At 45.2% G+C, this 14,367-nt stretch overlaps 1 protein-coding gene across 2 annotated transcripts in view; it reads left to right on the forward strand.

The window, feature by feature from the left end:
• The first annotated feature begins 2,370 nt into the window (after positions 1–2,370).
• Positions 2,371–14,367, forward strand: part of RIT1 (Ras like without CAAX 1) — a 16,168-nt gene continuing 4,171 nt past the window's right edge. For both annotated transcript variants that reach the window (XM_042439988.1, XM_042439987.1), the window contains exons 1-4: positions 2,371–2,650; positions 11,715–11,771; positions 13,408–13,481; positions 13,887–14,078. In XM_042439988.1, the coding sequence (XP_042295922.1) occupies positions 2,530–2,650; positions 11,715–11,771; positions 13,408–13,481; positions 13,887–14,078 (444 nt within the window). In that variant the 5' untranslated portion in view covers positions 2,371–2,529. The remainder of the gene's footprint in view (positions 2,651–11,714; positions 11,772–13,407; positions 13,482–13,886; positions 14,079–14,367) is intronic.

Below are 14,367 nucleotides of genomic sequence, written 5' to 3' on the forward strand. Positions count from 1 at the left end.
ACTCTATTCAGAGAAAGGGGATGGCTCCTCTCTCTCTCTCTCTCTCTGTGTGTGTGTGTGTGTGTGTGTGTGTATATATATATATATATGAGTTAAAGTACAGTACTTCCATTGACCCATGGAAAAGTTGACCCAGGTTTTTTTGGATCAATTTTTTTACTAAACTTTCTAGACTTATACAGAAGTATATACAGTATGTTGAGCTAGTTTACTAGGTTTTTGTTATATTTTGTATTTTATTAAGTATGTATTTGATTGTCCTGATGTGTAGTCTGTACTCAGGACAAGAGGCTGCAGTCAGAACTAAATATGGAGAAACAGAATGGTTCCCGTTCAGCAAAGGGGTCAGGCAAGGCTGCATACTATCACCATATTTATTCAACCTATATGCAGGAAATATTGTATGCAGGCTTAGAGACAGGAGGAGTAGAGGAATGAACATAAACCTAAGATATGCAGACAATACTATACTAATAGCAGAAGCCAACAAAGATCTGGAGCAATTACTGAAGAAGGTCAAGGAGGGAACTGCAGTGGACAAGATGGAACTGAGGGCTTAGGCAGGAAGCGATCTGATGGGTTGCTGAGGATTCTATGGACAGCCACAAAGACAAACAAATGGGCCCTTGAACAGGAAGCCAAGATGCTAAAAGTTGAAGTTGTGCTTTGGACGCATCATGAGAAGGCAGGACCCATTGGAAAAAAACAATAATGCTAAGAAAGGTGGAGGGATGCCGAAAGAGAGGAGGGCCAGGTGTTAAATGGATGGACTCTGTTGACGGATATGGCTTTGCGAGACAGAGCAGTGGAAGACTAGGGTCTTGGAGATGCCTCACCCACAGGGCTGCCATGGGTTGAGATCGACTCAAGGGCGGTTAACAAGAAACAAATCTATTTTATTGGAAAATAAATAGATTAGATTATTCTTTTTTAAAAAAGCATTTGAGACCTTAGATGTGGAAGCCAAGGGGCTCCAGGTGAGAGAATGAATTCTGTGAGAAGTGGCAGGAATGCAGGAGGCCATTGCCCCCGACTGGAAGGAAGCCAGCTTGGAGACTCTGCTATTTAATAATAGCCATAGAAAACAAGTCAGGCCGGGGGGACTGCCATTGCCATTTGACTTCAACAAATGTGACTCTCACTTAAGATGGATGCAACTGTTGGCCCACAAAAGACAACGCGCTCCCAGGGGGAACCTGAAGGAGGCCTTTCATGGTGGACCCACCTACAGGGCCAGTGTGAGGAGAAAGGGATGGGGAGAGCCATGGGCGCCATCTTGAGCTCCTGGGAAGTCGGGTGGCACAAGGAATACGGCTGCGCTGGCAAAATAATCCAGGTGGTTTACAGACCGCCCTTTTTGGGTGGCCTGTTCCTGCCACTTTCCCTGCCAGATCAGGGCCTCTGCTGCCACAGCGACAGCCTCTGAGGCCCTGATCCGCCGCTGTCCAGGCCGCGGGGAAACAGAATGGGTGCCGCCATTTTGTACATGCATACTAGGTACATTACTAGGGTTAGGGCGTCCGGAAAGGATGCCTGTTCCTAACCCTAGTACGTACTTCTTGCCTGTCTGGAACAGGCCCCAGTCAGACACCACTTTAACTGCCATGGCTGCATGCCATGGAATCCTGGGCACTGTAGTTGGTTGTGGCGGCAGAGTATCTGCTGGGGTTTGGTTCCAGGAGCACCTCTGGAGAGCAAAACCCATGAGGCTCAAATCCCATTAAATACAAGGGCAAGTACAATGGCATCCCTTATAGAAAACTGCAAAAACGAGGTTTGCTTTTGGAATGTATATACAGTCCTCCCTCCTTATACACGGATTTTTATACACAGATTCAGGCATCCGAGGGGGAGGGGCTGGGGGCGTGGCCACCGTTCATGGCTCCTCCCCTTGAGGCTCCCTCAGAATTTTGACCGGCGGTCGCCATTTTATCAGAGATGGGCGGGAAGGGGAGGAAACAACTGTAGCGAGAGGAGGGGCTAGGGGTGTGGCCAGCGCTGTGGCTCCTCCCCCTTTAGGCGGCCTGGGTCTTTTGCCTGAGGTGGGCGGGAAGATGAAGAAGCAGCGGGGGTGTGGCCAGCGCTCATGGCTTTTCCCCTTGAGGCTCCCTCAGAATTTTGACCAGCGGCCGCCATTTTGTCAGAGATGGGCGGGAAAGAGGGGAGGAAGCAGCGGCGGCGAAGAGGAAGAGATGGGGGCGTGGCCAGAGCTCGTGGCTCCTCCCACTTTCAGGCGGGCTCCGAACTTTGCCCCGCTGCCGCCATTTTACCGGAGGTGGGCGGGAAGATGAGGAAGTCAGGGGCTGGGGCGGGGCCAGCGGCGATGGCTCCTCCCCCTTGAGGCGGCCTAGTCGGCCCCTTAGGGCTTGGCGGCCATTTTGTCGGAGGTGGGCGGGAAGATGAGGAAGCAGCGGTTGCGAGGAGGAGGCGGGAGAAGGAGAAGAAGGAGGAGAGCGCCGTCGCCGATGGAGGCGGGAATGGCGTCCTTCAGGGAGGGAGGCCTGTCCTAAAGCCCAGGGCCGAGGCGCCATGGAGGCCAAGGGCCTGAAGGGGCCCGGCGGCGTGGTCTCCGGCGGGACTCCCCTTCCCCCCGGGCAGCCCCGCGAGTACAAGCTGGTCATGCTGGGGGCCGGAGGCGTCGGCAAAAGCGGTACGTCGGCGCTCCCTCCCTCCCTTCCTTCCTTCCTGGCTCCTCCTCGGGCGGACGGAAACATTTGCACTCCGGAGCCAAAACCATGTCGATGGCCGCACTGCCCTCTTATCGCGCAGCCATTCCGCTTCAACGGCCCTGGCTGCCTCCTGTTGCATCCTGGGATTTGCAATAGTGCGGCGATGCGGCAGGCCTTATGAGGAGGGGTTCAGGGAGCTGGGAGTGTTCAGCCCGGAGAAGAGAGAGCCCTGTTTAAGGCTTAAGCTGGAAGGGACCTCAAGGGCCCTGATCCAGTCCAGCCCCTTTATTCTGCCATGCAGGAACTCTCCATCCAAGCATCCCCATTGACAGATGGACATCCAGCCTCCAAGGAAGGAGACTCGGCCACTCTCTGAGGCAACATAGCTATGCTCTTTAGGCTGGGGATCAGAGTTCGAATCCCACTCAGCCATGGAAGCCTTCTCTCTCAGCCTCAGAGAGAGGCAAAAACAATCTCCCTCTGAACAGATCATGCCAAGGAAACAGCATAATAGATTTGCCTTAGGGCTGCCATAAATTGTAAACAACATAATGAAGTGTCTGCTTGTATATTGGAGCACTGAATAAGAGTCCGGAGGCCATGGTTTGGTTCCCGCTCAGGAAAATTACCTTCACCAGATGCATTAAAGTTTTGGTTGGATTATAAGGATGAGAATGGCTCCAGGGAAAGAGTGATAGACACCTTCAGTTGGTACAGGATGCTATGGCTCAGTTGTTGGCTGGCGTTGACTACAAAGAGCATAGGGCTTTTCTGTTGCCTATTAACAAGACCATTCAAAGGGCTGCTCAAAGACCTTGTCCTTTCAAATAAGACTATTTGCTTAGGAGCCTGTCTAGACTTGGGCATCGGAGGAGGCTGTTCCCTTGCTCCCACTGCCCTGGGAGGCTCTATCAGCTTTCTTCACATAGAATCACTTTAGAGTTGGAAGAGACCCCAAGGGCCATCCAGGCCAAACCCATTCTGCCATGCAGGAAATCCAAATCAAAGCATCCCTGACAGATGTCAGGAAGTTCCTCCTAATGTTGAGCTGGAATCTCTTTTGCTGTAGCTTGCATTCATTGCTCCGGTTCCTAGTCTCTGGAGCAGCAGAAAAGAAGCTTGCTCCCTCCTCAATATGACATCCTTTCAAATATTTAAACAGGGCTATCATATCACTTCTTAACCTTCTCTTCTCCAGGCTAAACATCCCCAGCTCCCTAAGGCGTTCCTCATAAGGCATGGTTTCCAGACCCTTCACCATTTTAGTCACCCTCCTTTGGGCACACTCCAGTTGCTCAATGTCCTTTTTGAATTGTGGTGCCCAGAACTGGACACAGTATTCCAGGTGGGGCCTGACCAGAGCAGAATATAGTGGCACTATGACTTCCCTTGATCTAGACACTATATTTCTATTGTTGCAGCCTAAAATTGCATTGGCCGTTTTAGCTGCCGCATCACACTGTTGACTCATATTCAACTTGTGGTCTACTTGGACTCCCAGATCCCTTTCACATGTATAAATCTCATTCAGCCAAGTGTCCCCCATCCTATATCTACATTTCATTTTTCTGCCCTAAGTGCAGTACCTTACATTTCTCCGTGTTGAATTTCATTTTGTTAGCTTTAGCCCAGCTTTCTAATCTATTGAGGTCATTTTGACTTTTGATCCTGTCCTCTGGAGTATTAGCTATTCCTCCTAATTTGGTGTCATCTGCAAATTTGATAAGTATGCTCCCAATTCTGTCATCCAGGTCATTGATAAAGATGTTGAATAGCACTGAACCAGGACAGAGCCCTGTGGGACCCCACTGGTCACTTCTCTCCAGGATGAAAAGGACTCTTTGGGTTCAGTCAGTCAACCAATTACAAATCTGTGTCATGGGGAACTTTGTCAAAGGCCTTACTGAAATCAGGATATACTATATCCACAGCATTCCCTTCATCTACCAAAGAAAGAGATCAGATTTGTCTGGCATGACTTGTTTCTCTGAAACCCATGTTGACTTTTTGTGATTATGGAATTGCCTTCTAGATGTTCACAGACTCTGTTTAATGATCTGCTCTAAACCATCCATACATAGCGATGGAAATTACAATGGCAAGAACAGCATTTACTTTAGTGTTCAATTGTGTGTAGGTCCTTCATAGCTGCCCTTCCCAGTCTTACTCTTCTCCTGATTTCCTCATTACAGTTTCCATTCTGGTCAATGATTGATCCAAGGTATGTAAAGTCTATAACTACAGTGGACCCTTCCCTTATGTGGGGGATCCATTCTGGACCTCTCTGTGTAAGGGGGAAAGCGTGTATACTTGCACCCCACTTAAAATAATTGGGTGTGCACACCATTGCTTCAACCCCCATGCGCACGACGTATTGCGCAGGTGCACCGTACAGCGCACCCGCGTCATACGCAGGTGCACCTTACGTGGCTTGAGCATACGCGCTCAAGCCGTGGGGTGGAAGAGGCAGCGCGTCCCATTCAATTGAATGGGTGCGTGCGCCCATTGCGCCCCGCGCGCCGCCGTGCACGAGCCCCATTGTTTACAATGGGGCTTGAGCATAGGCAGAATTCGCCTTACGCAGAGGGATCCAGAACGGATCCCTGCGTAAGGCGAGGACCCACTGTATTTCAATTTCCTCATTGTCTCTACAGTATTGAGTTTATGTAGCTCCTCCATGGTCATATTTCCTAATGTTCAACATTAAACCTCCTTTTGCATTTTCTTCTTTGACTTTCCTTAATAATCGTTCCAAGGCTTTCTTATTTTCTGCTAGTATTACGGTGTCATCTGCATATCGTAGGTTGTTGATGTTCCTTCCTCTGATTTTCATTCCTGTTCCACCAAGTCTGAGCTTGCTTTTGAATCTGATATTTTTTGCATATAACCTGAACAAACAAGGTAGTAAAATGCATCCTTGTCTGGCTCCCTTTCCAGTTAGGAATCACTCGGTTTCTACATATTCTGTTTTAATGGTAACCTCTTGTTTTGCAGAAAGACACAAAGCACTCCCAAGAGATGGCCATCCAGCTTCTGTTTAGAAGCCTCCAAAGAAGGAGAGTCCACTCTTGCTGAAAGGAAGTTCTTTATAATGTTGACCTGGGATCACCTTTCTTGTAGTTTGAATCTATTATTCCTGGTCTTATTCTCTGGAGTAGCAGAAAACAAGCTTGCTCCAGCCTCAATATGACCAGCAGAAAACAAGCGTATCTTTTTTTCCCTTGTTTAAAAGTGGGCAGGTTCTGTTTTATCATGTTTCCATTCCATTGAGTATCTGGCTGTTTTTTCTAGCCTGAAAAATGAAGTCCCCTTTTTTACAATCTCACCAAGCAGATTGCTTAAATAAGGTCTTTGGGTCTATGTTCTACAGAATATCTGTTGGGTTGTATTTTATGTTTGTATGTGCCTTCCAGTCACCTGTCAACTTATAGTGACCCCATGAATTCGATAGCGTAGCTTCCACAATCAGACAGGATCTGTACTTAAATGTCATATGAGCAGGCCAAGATGTTTGACCTGTAATGGTCTGCCCCCCTCCCCTGGGTCAATTTTGAGAAATGGGAGTACAGTATTAGTATTTGCACTTTATATTCTTGACTGTCTTTCTGGTGCGGAGTCTTCTGCTGCTCCAGAGACTAGGACCCGGAGCAATGGATGCAAACTGCAGGAAAAGAGATTCCACCTCAACATTAGGAGGAATGTCCTGACAGTAAGGGCTGTTCAACAGTGGAACACGCTCCTTCCTCTGAGTGTAGTGGAGTCTCCTTCTTTGGAGGTCTTTAAACAGAGACTGGATGGCCATCTGTCAATGGGGATGCTTTGATTGAGATTTCCTGCATGGCAGAATGGGGTTGGACTGGATGGCCCTTGGGGTCTCTTCCAACTCTGCGATTCTATGATTCTGGAGCTTTTCTCTTTATCAGATGCAGCTGTCATCTGGAATTCTCTTGCTGCTGCCATGATACCTGTTTAGTTTCAGTTCTTGGATGCCGGAGACATACATTGTTGAAGGAATGGTTTCATTTTCTATTCCTGCATGGCATGGGGTTGGACTGAATAGCTTTGTAGTCTCTTCCAACTCTGTGATTCAAAGGAGGAATGTCTCCCATGACTCCTCAGAGGTGACACCTGAAACAGGCATGCTTTTCCCACCTCTTATACTTTATTTATATAGCGCTGTAGACAAATCTTATCTCTTAGACAGGGATTGAGGATCCTGGCCACTTGTCAGATAATCTGGATTCTGTCTTGCGTTACCTCTATCAATTTCTGGTCACCTGAGTGCCCAGCTCATAAGACTGATTAAACCTGACAGGTCAGGTTGAACACTCCACTTGAACATTGCATCTAAGGCATCATCCCTGTCAATACATTACAGGATATGACTGTTAGAATGTTACTCTTTCATAGGGACTTATATAAGGATTGGACCTTGATTTCTCTGTATCTCTTTAACAGGCTTGGTAATCGTTACCACATGTAAGAACATTATCCTTCTAAGTCATTGAACATAGTCTTTTATCCATAATTGTAGTCTATATTTTAACGTTATACGATCAGGCCTAGAAGGATCTACTTAGCTCAGGCATGGGGAATGTGTGGCCAGCTCGATGTTGTTGGATTGGGTAGCATAGCCAGTTGGCAAGGGGTGATGGAAGTTGCAGTTCATCAGGCCCTGTAGCCCCTGGATTTGTTCTTGGAGATGGGATGCTTGACTTGGGGTTGGGTCCAAGAGTTCTTAGGCTTGTAAGTCATATCATTCAAATGACTTATTTTGCAGCCCATCTGGAGTCTGATTGATTTTTTAAAAAACCCTTCGTAATGCAGGACAACACATGTAGCTTAATTACTTTGCAGTTGAGAGAATGTTCCCCAGGATTTGTTGTTGTTGTTGTCCTTAAGTAAGCCCTGACTTGTGGATGAGACATCTCCAGTTCCCATATCCTTCACTGTTCTGCTTAAGTCTTGTAGATTCATGCCCACAACCTCCCTGATTGAGTCTCTCCATCTGGCGGTCTCCCTCTCTTTCTGCTGCCCTCCACCTTTCCTTATGTTATTGTCTTTTTAAATGAATCATGCCTTTTCATGATCTGGCCAAAGTATGACAGCCTTAATTTGATCAACTTGGCTTCCAGGGAAATTTCTGGCTTTACCTGCTCAAGAACCCACCTGTCTTTTTGGCTGTCCCCCTTGCCAATTGGGAACCACTCAGTTTCTCCATATTTAACAGTAGTCTCCTGTCCTATGTACAGATTTCTTATCAGGACTGTCAGATATGGTGGCACTTCCATGTCTTTACATGCCATCCATAGTTTTTCATGTTCTATGCAGTCTAATGCTTTCTACAGTCCTCAAAGAATCCTATATGGAATTATTTGGTGCATTCCATTAACCATTGTACGTTTGCAATATTGTTCCTAGTGCCTCTTCCTTTCCTGAATCCCACTTGGACCTCTGGATTTTCTCTCTCTGTATGTGATTGGAGTCTGTGTGAACATGATTTTGAACGTCTGGGAAATTAATGTGATGGTCTTTTAGCTGCTGCAATCTTTTGTGTCTCCTTTATTTGTGGAAGGGAATGTATACTGATCGTTTCCAATCTGTTGGCCATTGTTTTGTTTTCCATACTTGCTGATATATTTTAGTTAGTCCTGGGTTGATTCTGTCTGTGTGGATTTAATAATTCTGTCTGTGTGGATTTAGTAATTTATTTTGAATGTTGTTTGTTCCTGGGGATTTATTCTTTCCTATTTATTTATTTATTTTTCATTTCAGCTTCCCCCTCATTTTCTAGAATTTGGGCTCTTCACATGGAGCCTCATTCCTTGTATCATTCGTTCTTTCATCTCTTTTATATAACCCTTCTGTGTATTGAATCCAGTGTCTTTTAATACTTTGGATGATTTTGGATTGTGTGGAATAGAATGGAATGAAAGAAGTAGAACAGAAGTATGGAGAGATTAGGATAGGAATGATAAGGGGGGGGGGAAGAGATGCAGTTTTATTGGTATATTTGTAAAATAAGTATGTATAGCACTGGTTGGAATATGGCAGGAACAAAATAGTCAGGAGAATGGTAGGGAAATAAAAGCGAAGGGGTTGTTTTATGGTGCCATAAAATTGAAATACTGCTACCAAAATACAGAAGCTATATCCTATGTGTGCAAAAGCATATGATCAGTTGGAGGGCAGACTGTCTTACTTGTCATTGCTTGTATTTTGAAACAAAGCAACAGTCTTAAAGGTAAACTGTTCTGGGCAATAAGACTAATGATTTTAATTGAGCTTAGAAATTAACTGGTAGTGCTACAGTTTCTTGGAAAATCAGGTGGTGCAGTGATCAAATTTCTAAAAAACAAACAGTGGGCAACCAGGCGCCTCTCCAGTTTCCCATCAGAGAAGGGGCCGAGCATCCTAACTTCGGCTCCTGATAGGCAGAGAAGAAAGACAAAAGACCAGAGGCCTGGCCTTGCCCCCATGGGCAGAGCTGCCTAAGGAACCTCAGTCTTCTTCCTGGCTTGCTCCTGGTAGGACATACCTTCTACTCTCCAGAGTTCTTTCCTGCATCTGCTCCCTGGGAATTGTCTGGCTCATCTTTTTCTCTCCCCCTCCTTGATCTCTCTCTTTAAAAAAAGAAGTTTTTCCCCCTGTTTTTCTTCTCTTCTCTGTTCTTTTACCCACTCTTTCCCTCCTACTGCTCTCTCTGCGATGGCTTTGGAGGAGGAGGCCAGAACACCAGGGGAGCATGCTTCCGCCCAGCCCAGCCCCGGCTTTGCCGGCTGCATACCCTGAAGCTTTCCCATCGCTTCCCAATCAGGCCGCGGAAGCGCAGCCGCAGCTGACGGAGGAGTTTCCCCTCCCTCCTGGTCAGGGTTGCAGGAGAGAGCGTCCGCGTCGGAGATGCCATATGTTCTTACTGGAGGAGAACCTGTGAGATGATGAGGTGACCAGGATATCCTACCACCCCCACATTTGCAGACTACTCAAGGGAGTGGCTAACAGATCACCGCTGACCAAACATCGCTTCCCCTCCTGTGACCTTCACGACATCCTCAAGGCACTACCCATCCAGCCATTTGAGCCATTGAGAGAGGTTCCCCTCAAATTTCTCACCTGGAAGACGCTGATCCTCACAGCACTCATGTCGGCCCAGCATGTTTCGGAGATCGGCACCCTTTCTGTTCGCAAAGAATTATGCATAGTCAGAGCTTACTCAATCCTTCTCAGGCCTGACCCAACCTTCATTCCCAAGGTGAACTAGGTGTTCCATACATCCCAAGACATTGAGCTACCTTCTTTCTGCCTCCGTCCTTCCAAGGACTTGGAAAAGATCTGACACACCCTGGATGTTCGTAGGGCCATCAAGATTTACCTCGAGAGGACTTCGGCCTTCAGGAAGTCAGAAGCCCTCTTCATATCCTTTCAACCAGGTTCAAAGAGGGAAAAAGTGTCAACATCCATGCTAGCAAGATGGATAAAACAATGCATTGTCGCATGTTACAGAGCTCTCAACCTTAATCCTCCACAGGGCATCACTGCCCATTCAACTAGAAGTGCTGCAACGTCAGCAGCCCTGACCACTAACGCTCCACTGGCCGGAATTTGTAGAGCGGCCACTTGGAAGTCACCATCCACATTTGTCAGACATTATAAATTGGATCTCTTCCAATTAGCTGAGGCGGCCTTCAACAAATTGTCCCTAACTTGCCCTCCGCGCCAGCTGGTCCTCCCTAAAATTTGGTGGCTTTTCTAAATCCCAAAGTCAGGATGCTCAGCCCCTTCTCTGATGGGAAATAGAATGTTAGACTTAGCTGAGATATGTCCCTTTCCATCAGAGAAGGTCCGAGCATCCTCCCCACCCTGTGTTTTCACCTACTGGGTGGGTGAACTATATTTTTCTCTAGGATGATCATGGCTAGTCATCGACTCAGGTTCCTTGGGCGGCTCCGCCCAGGTCCCTGGTTTTTTGTCTGTCTTCTCTGCCTATCAGGAACCGAAGTGGGCAGAGCCACCCAAACTTAGGATGCTCGGACCTTCTCTGATGGAAAGGGATGCATCTCAGGTAAGTCTGATGTTCCATTCCTAAAACAGAGAAAGGGCATAGCAAAGAGGAAGCTTCTTTGGAGATGAAATTGGGGAAAATTCCATTCCATGGATGATGGTATTGGAGGTTGAAAAACAAATAAAAGGTCAAAAATAGCTCTGCCATTGCTTACATTTTTCTAAATACTCCATGTTCAGCTGCTTAAATTATTGGAGAGCTGTTCTTGTATGCATTTAGACCTATGGTTCTCAACCCTTGGTTCTCTAGATTTGTGGGAGGTTCATCTCTAAGAAGGTCCAGCGATCAGAGATCCTGGTGTGGGAGCTGAAGACCAAAACGTCTTGAGGGCAAAATCTTGAAAACCACTGCCCCAGAACTTGAGTTTAGGGTTTTGTTTTGTTTAATGCCAGTAATAATAGGGTTATAGCTACCCAGTACCCAAATGCATACCCAAGGGTCTAAATGCAAACAAGAACAGCTCTCCAAGAATTTAAGCAGTTGAATGTGAAGTATTTATAAAAACTTAAGCAACGGCAGAACTATTTTTGACCTTTCAGTTGTTTTGGAATCTCCACACAATCATTCATGGAGTGGAATTTTCCCGAGTGGCTACTATTGTAAGTTGCTTCCCACCTTCAACTTATGGGAGCTAGCCCTTCCTGTTGCATGGCAAGCTGTATTTTCCTACCACTTCACTTCTGCAGTGTTTTCATGGTTTCTTATTTGTCCATGTTTGTTTTGAAACAAAAAAGCAGTGCTACAAGTAAGCTTTTCAGGGCTTCAGTACCTGTGTTTTTAATTGTGCTCAGAGGCGAACTGGGATGTATCACAGCTTCTTTTAAAAATGGTTGAGATAAATTCCAGATGTTTGGTTTAGGGAGATTTCCAGCCTATTATTCCATAGGCAGTAATCCCAGGGGCTCATCCTATATCTCTATGTAGTGTAGAATTCCTCTTCAGTTCTTTTGGGCCATACTAATATACATCTGTCTTCTTTTTAGCTATGACCATGCAGTTCATTAGTCATCGTTTCCCAGAAGACCATGACCCTACAATTGGTGAGTGTCCCTCCTGTTTCCTCCTCCTGCCACTGATGTGCTGACTGTGCATAATGGTAGTAGGGTAGATAGAAGCCTTAAGTTTTAAAAACCACAGAGAAGCCCCACTGCTACTGAGAGTTTATCTTTCATATCTGTTTTGCAGATCATGTGTTTTAAAACTAAACACAATTGTTGTTGCAGAGCTTGAAACAGTAATGTTTTGGATTGCAACTCCCAGATTCATTGATCATGCTCTTTTGAGGGATGCTGGCAGAAACTGGAACTTTTGCAGGCTCATTATTGCTAGTGGTAACTAACATCTGTAGAATTACAGCCTTTCTCCTCCTCCTCCTCCTCTTCTTCTAATCCTCTCCCATTCCTAAGGCACACTATCTTACTCTCTTCACCATAAAAAACAGACAAACAACAACAAAAACCTTGAATGTTTGGTTCCCCAAGATTTTTTTTAGGGGTGGTGATGTGAGTGATTTGAAATTTGGGTCATTGTATCACCCCCCTGAACTATAATGAGCAATGTGCTGTCTGGGAAAATGACTATCCCTGGTGCTTTCTTACATGACAAAATATCTTATATATTTTCCTGCATTGTTTGCAACAGGGGTAGGGAAGTGGATTGGATCCAGGAGTCGGATAGTCCCCTAGAACCAAGCTGGAGGGTGTAATTGGGATGGGACTGTGTCCCCTAAACCCTGCCCTCCTTCTGACATCGCTTAACCCTATTTCCTCCCACTTAGCCGTTTGTCTTTCTCTGTGCATCGAGGCATGAAGTTCTGCAGAGAAAATGCCACTGCTGATAACGGGGGGCTACCTACCCTGAGTTACTCTGGGTTTTTGATTTCATTATCCAGTTCATTCATTAAATGATAATTTCATTTCCAATTTACAGTTTCATTTGTTAAAGTACACCTTTATCCTCATGTTCCCATTTGAAATACATGTGAGGTGCAGTACAAGACCAGTTCTATTTCTTTCTGAAGTATGATGATGAGAGAGAGATGATGGGGAAGTACATAAGATATGAACATTAATACAAGCTGATAATACTTCCAAAATATATTTTCTTGAAGTTGGCATCTATTAAATACACAGTCATGTATAGATAAAGCATGAATAGTTTCTGAGCATTGAGTGATAGCTGGGAATGTTTATTTTTCCAACCCCAGAGCATAAGTCCTTTAGGACTCATAAAAGTATAACCATGTTGACCTTCAGTTACTCTTGGCTTTACAAGAATTCTAAATTAAAAGAATATATGGATTTTCAACTGCAAAGATATTTCTGTTACAAAATTAATATATGTTGAAATACATCTAAACAAAAAAAGGATAACCTTTGAACACACCCACATTGTAGTCACAAGAAATCACTTCAGAAAGGAAAATGAATATACAGGGTAAAGAGAAATGAGGATAAGACAGGATTGGAAGCACATCACAGAAAACTGAAATTTCCCCAGATTGTTGATACCTCAGTTGTCTTATTTAAGTGTTGCTTGTGAGCCATGTGTTGAAGTCCTTAGCTAGTCTCAGTGTTTTTTCATATTATGAAGGTATGTGAATGATTGCACATTGCATATGTAGATGTTAATAAATAGGCTATACTGAATACCTCCCATTTTTTTCTCTTTCTCTAGAGGATGCTTACAAAATGCGAATAAGGATTGATGATGAGCCTGCTAATCTGGATATTTTGGACACAGCAGGCCAAGTATGTACTAACACTTAGAATTTCACGCATTGATTTGTTGTGTTCAGTGCACTTTGGTACATTACCTTGCAGTATTTGTTAAAACAGTCTTCAAGGCCAGTCACTATAATCTCTCTGTTTCATATGGGCAGCTGAGAGAGTGTCTTGCCTTCTAATAAATTCACAGTTTAATTCAATCAAAGGATTTGCCAATACACAGTTTGGCCTATCACATACCTTATAGTTCTGGGAGCTGTGAACAGCCACTTTACAATACATTTACCTGCTTAGGCATCCAGACTGTTCAGTAGCCCTTATGGTTGTGTATATTGCTTCAAAAACAGGGTTGAGGATAGTGGATTCTAACTAGAAACTCCTTTAGTCATACAAGAGCTGACTCTAATTCCTTCCTCTCCCCATTCCCAGGCAGAATTTACTGCCATGAGAGACCAATACATGAGGGCAGGTGAAGGATTTATCCTGTGTTACTCCATCACGGACTGGCGAAGCTTCCATGAGGTGCGCGAGTTCAAGCAATTGATTTATCGTGTGCGGCGCACAGATGAAACTCCAGTGGTTCTGGTGGGGAACAAGTCTGATCTAGGCAAACTGAGGCAGGTAAGAAATTCTTTAAAATGCTACGTTGTATGAGAAGGTAGGAGAAAGGAGTAGGATGAGAAGAAATAGAGGTAAGAAGGATAGAGGGGAAGGAATGGGAGGGAAGGAGCAAAGTAAGAAAGGAGAGGTAATGGGAGAAAAGGAATGTAGAATTGAGGTAAGGAAAGGAATTTAGAAGAGAAGGTAATAAGAGAAAGGGTAATAAAAGGAACGGTGAGAAAAGTAGGAGTAGAAGCGAAGAAGAGAAAGATTAAGAAATAAGGAAAATAGATTGGATGAGGGTTGATTG

Source organism: Sceloporus undulatus, chromosome 9 (assembly GCF_019175285.1).
Source record: "Sceloporus undulatus isolate JIND9_A2432 ecotype Alabama chromosome 9, SceUnd_v1.1, whole genome shotgun sequence".
Lineage (NCBI taxonomy): Eukaryota > Metazoa > Chordata > Lepidosauria > Squamata > Phrynosomatidae > Sceloporus > Sceloporus undulatus.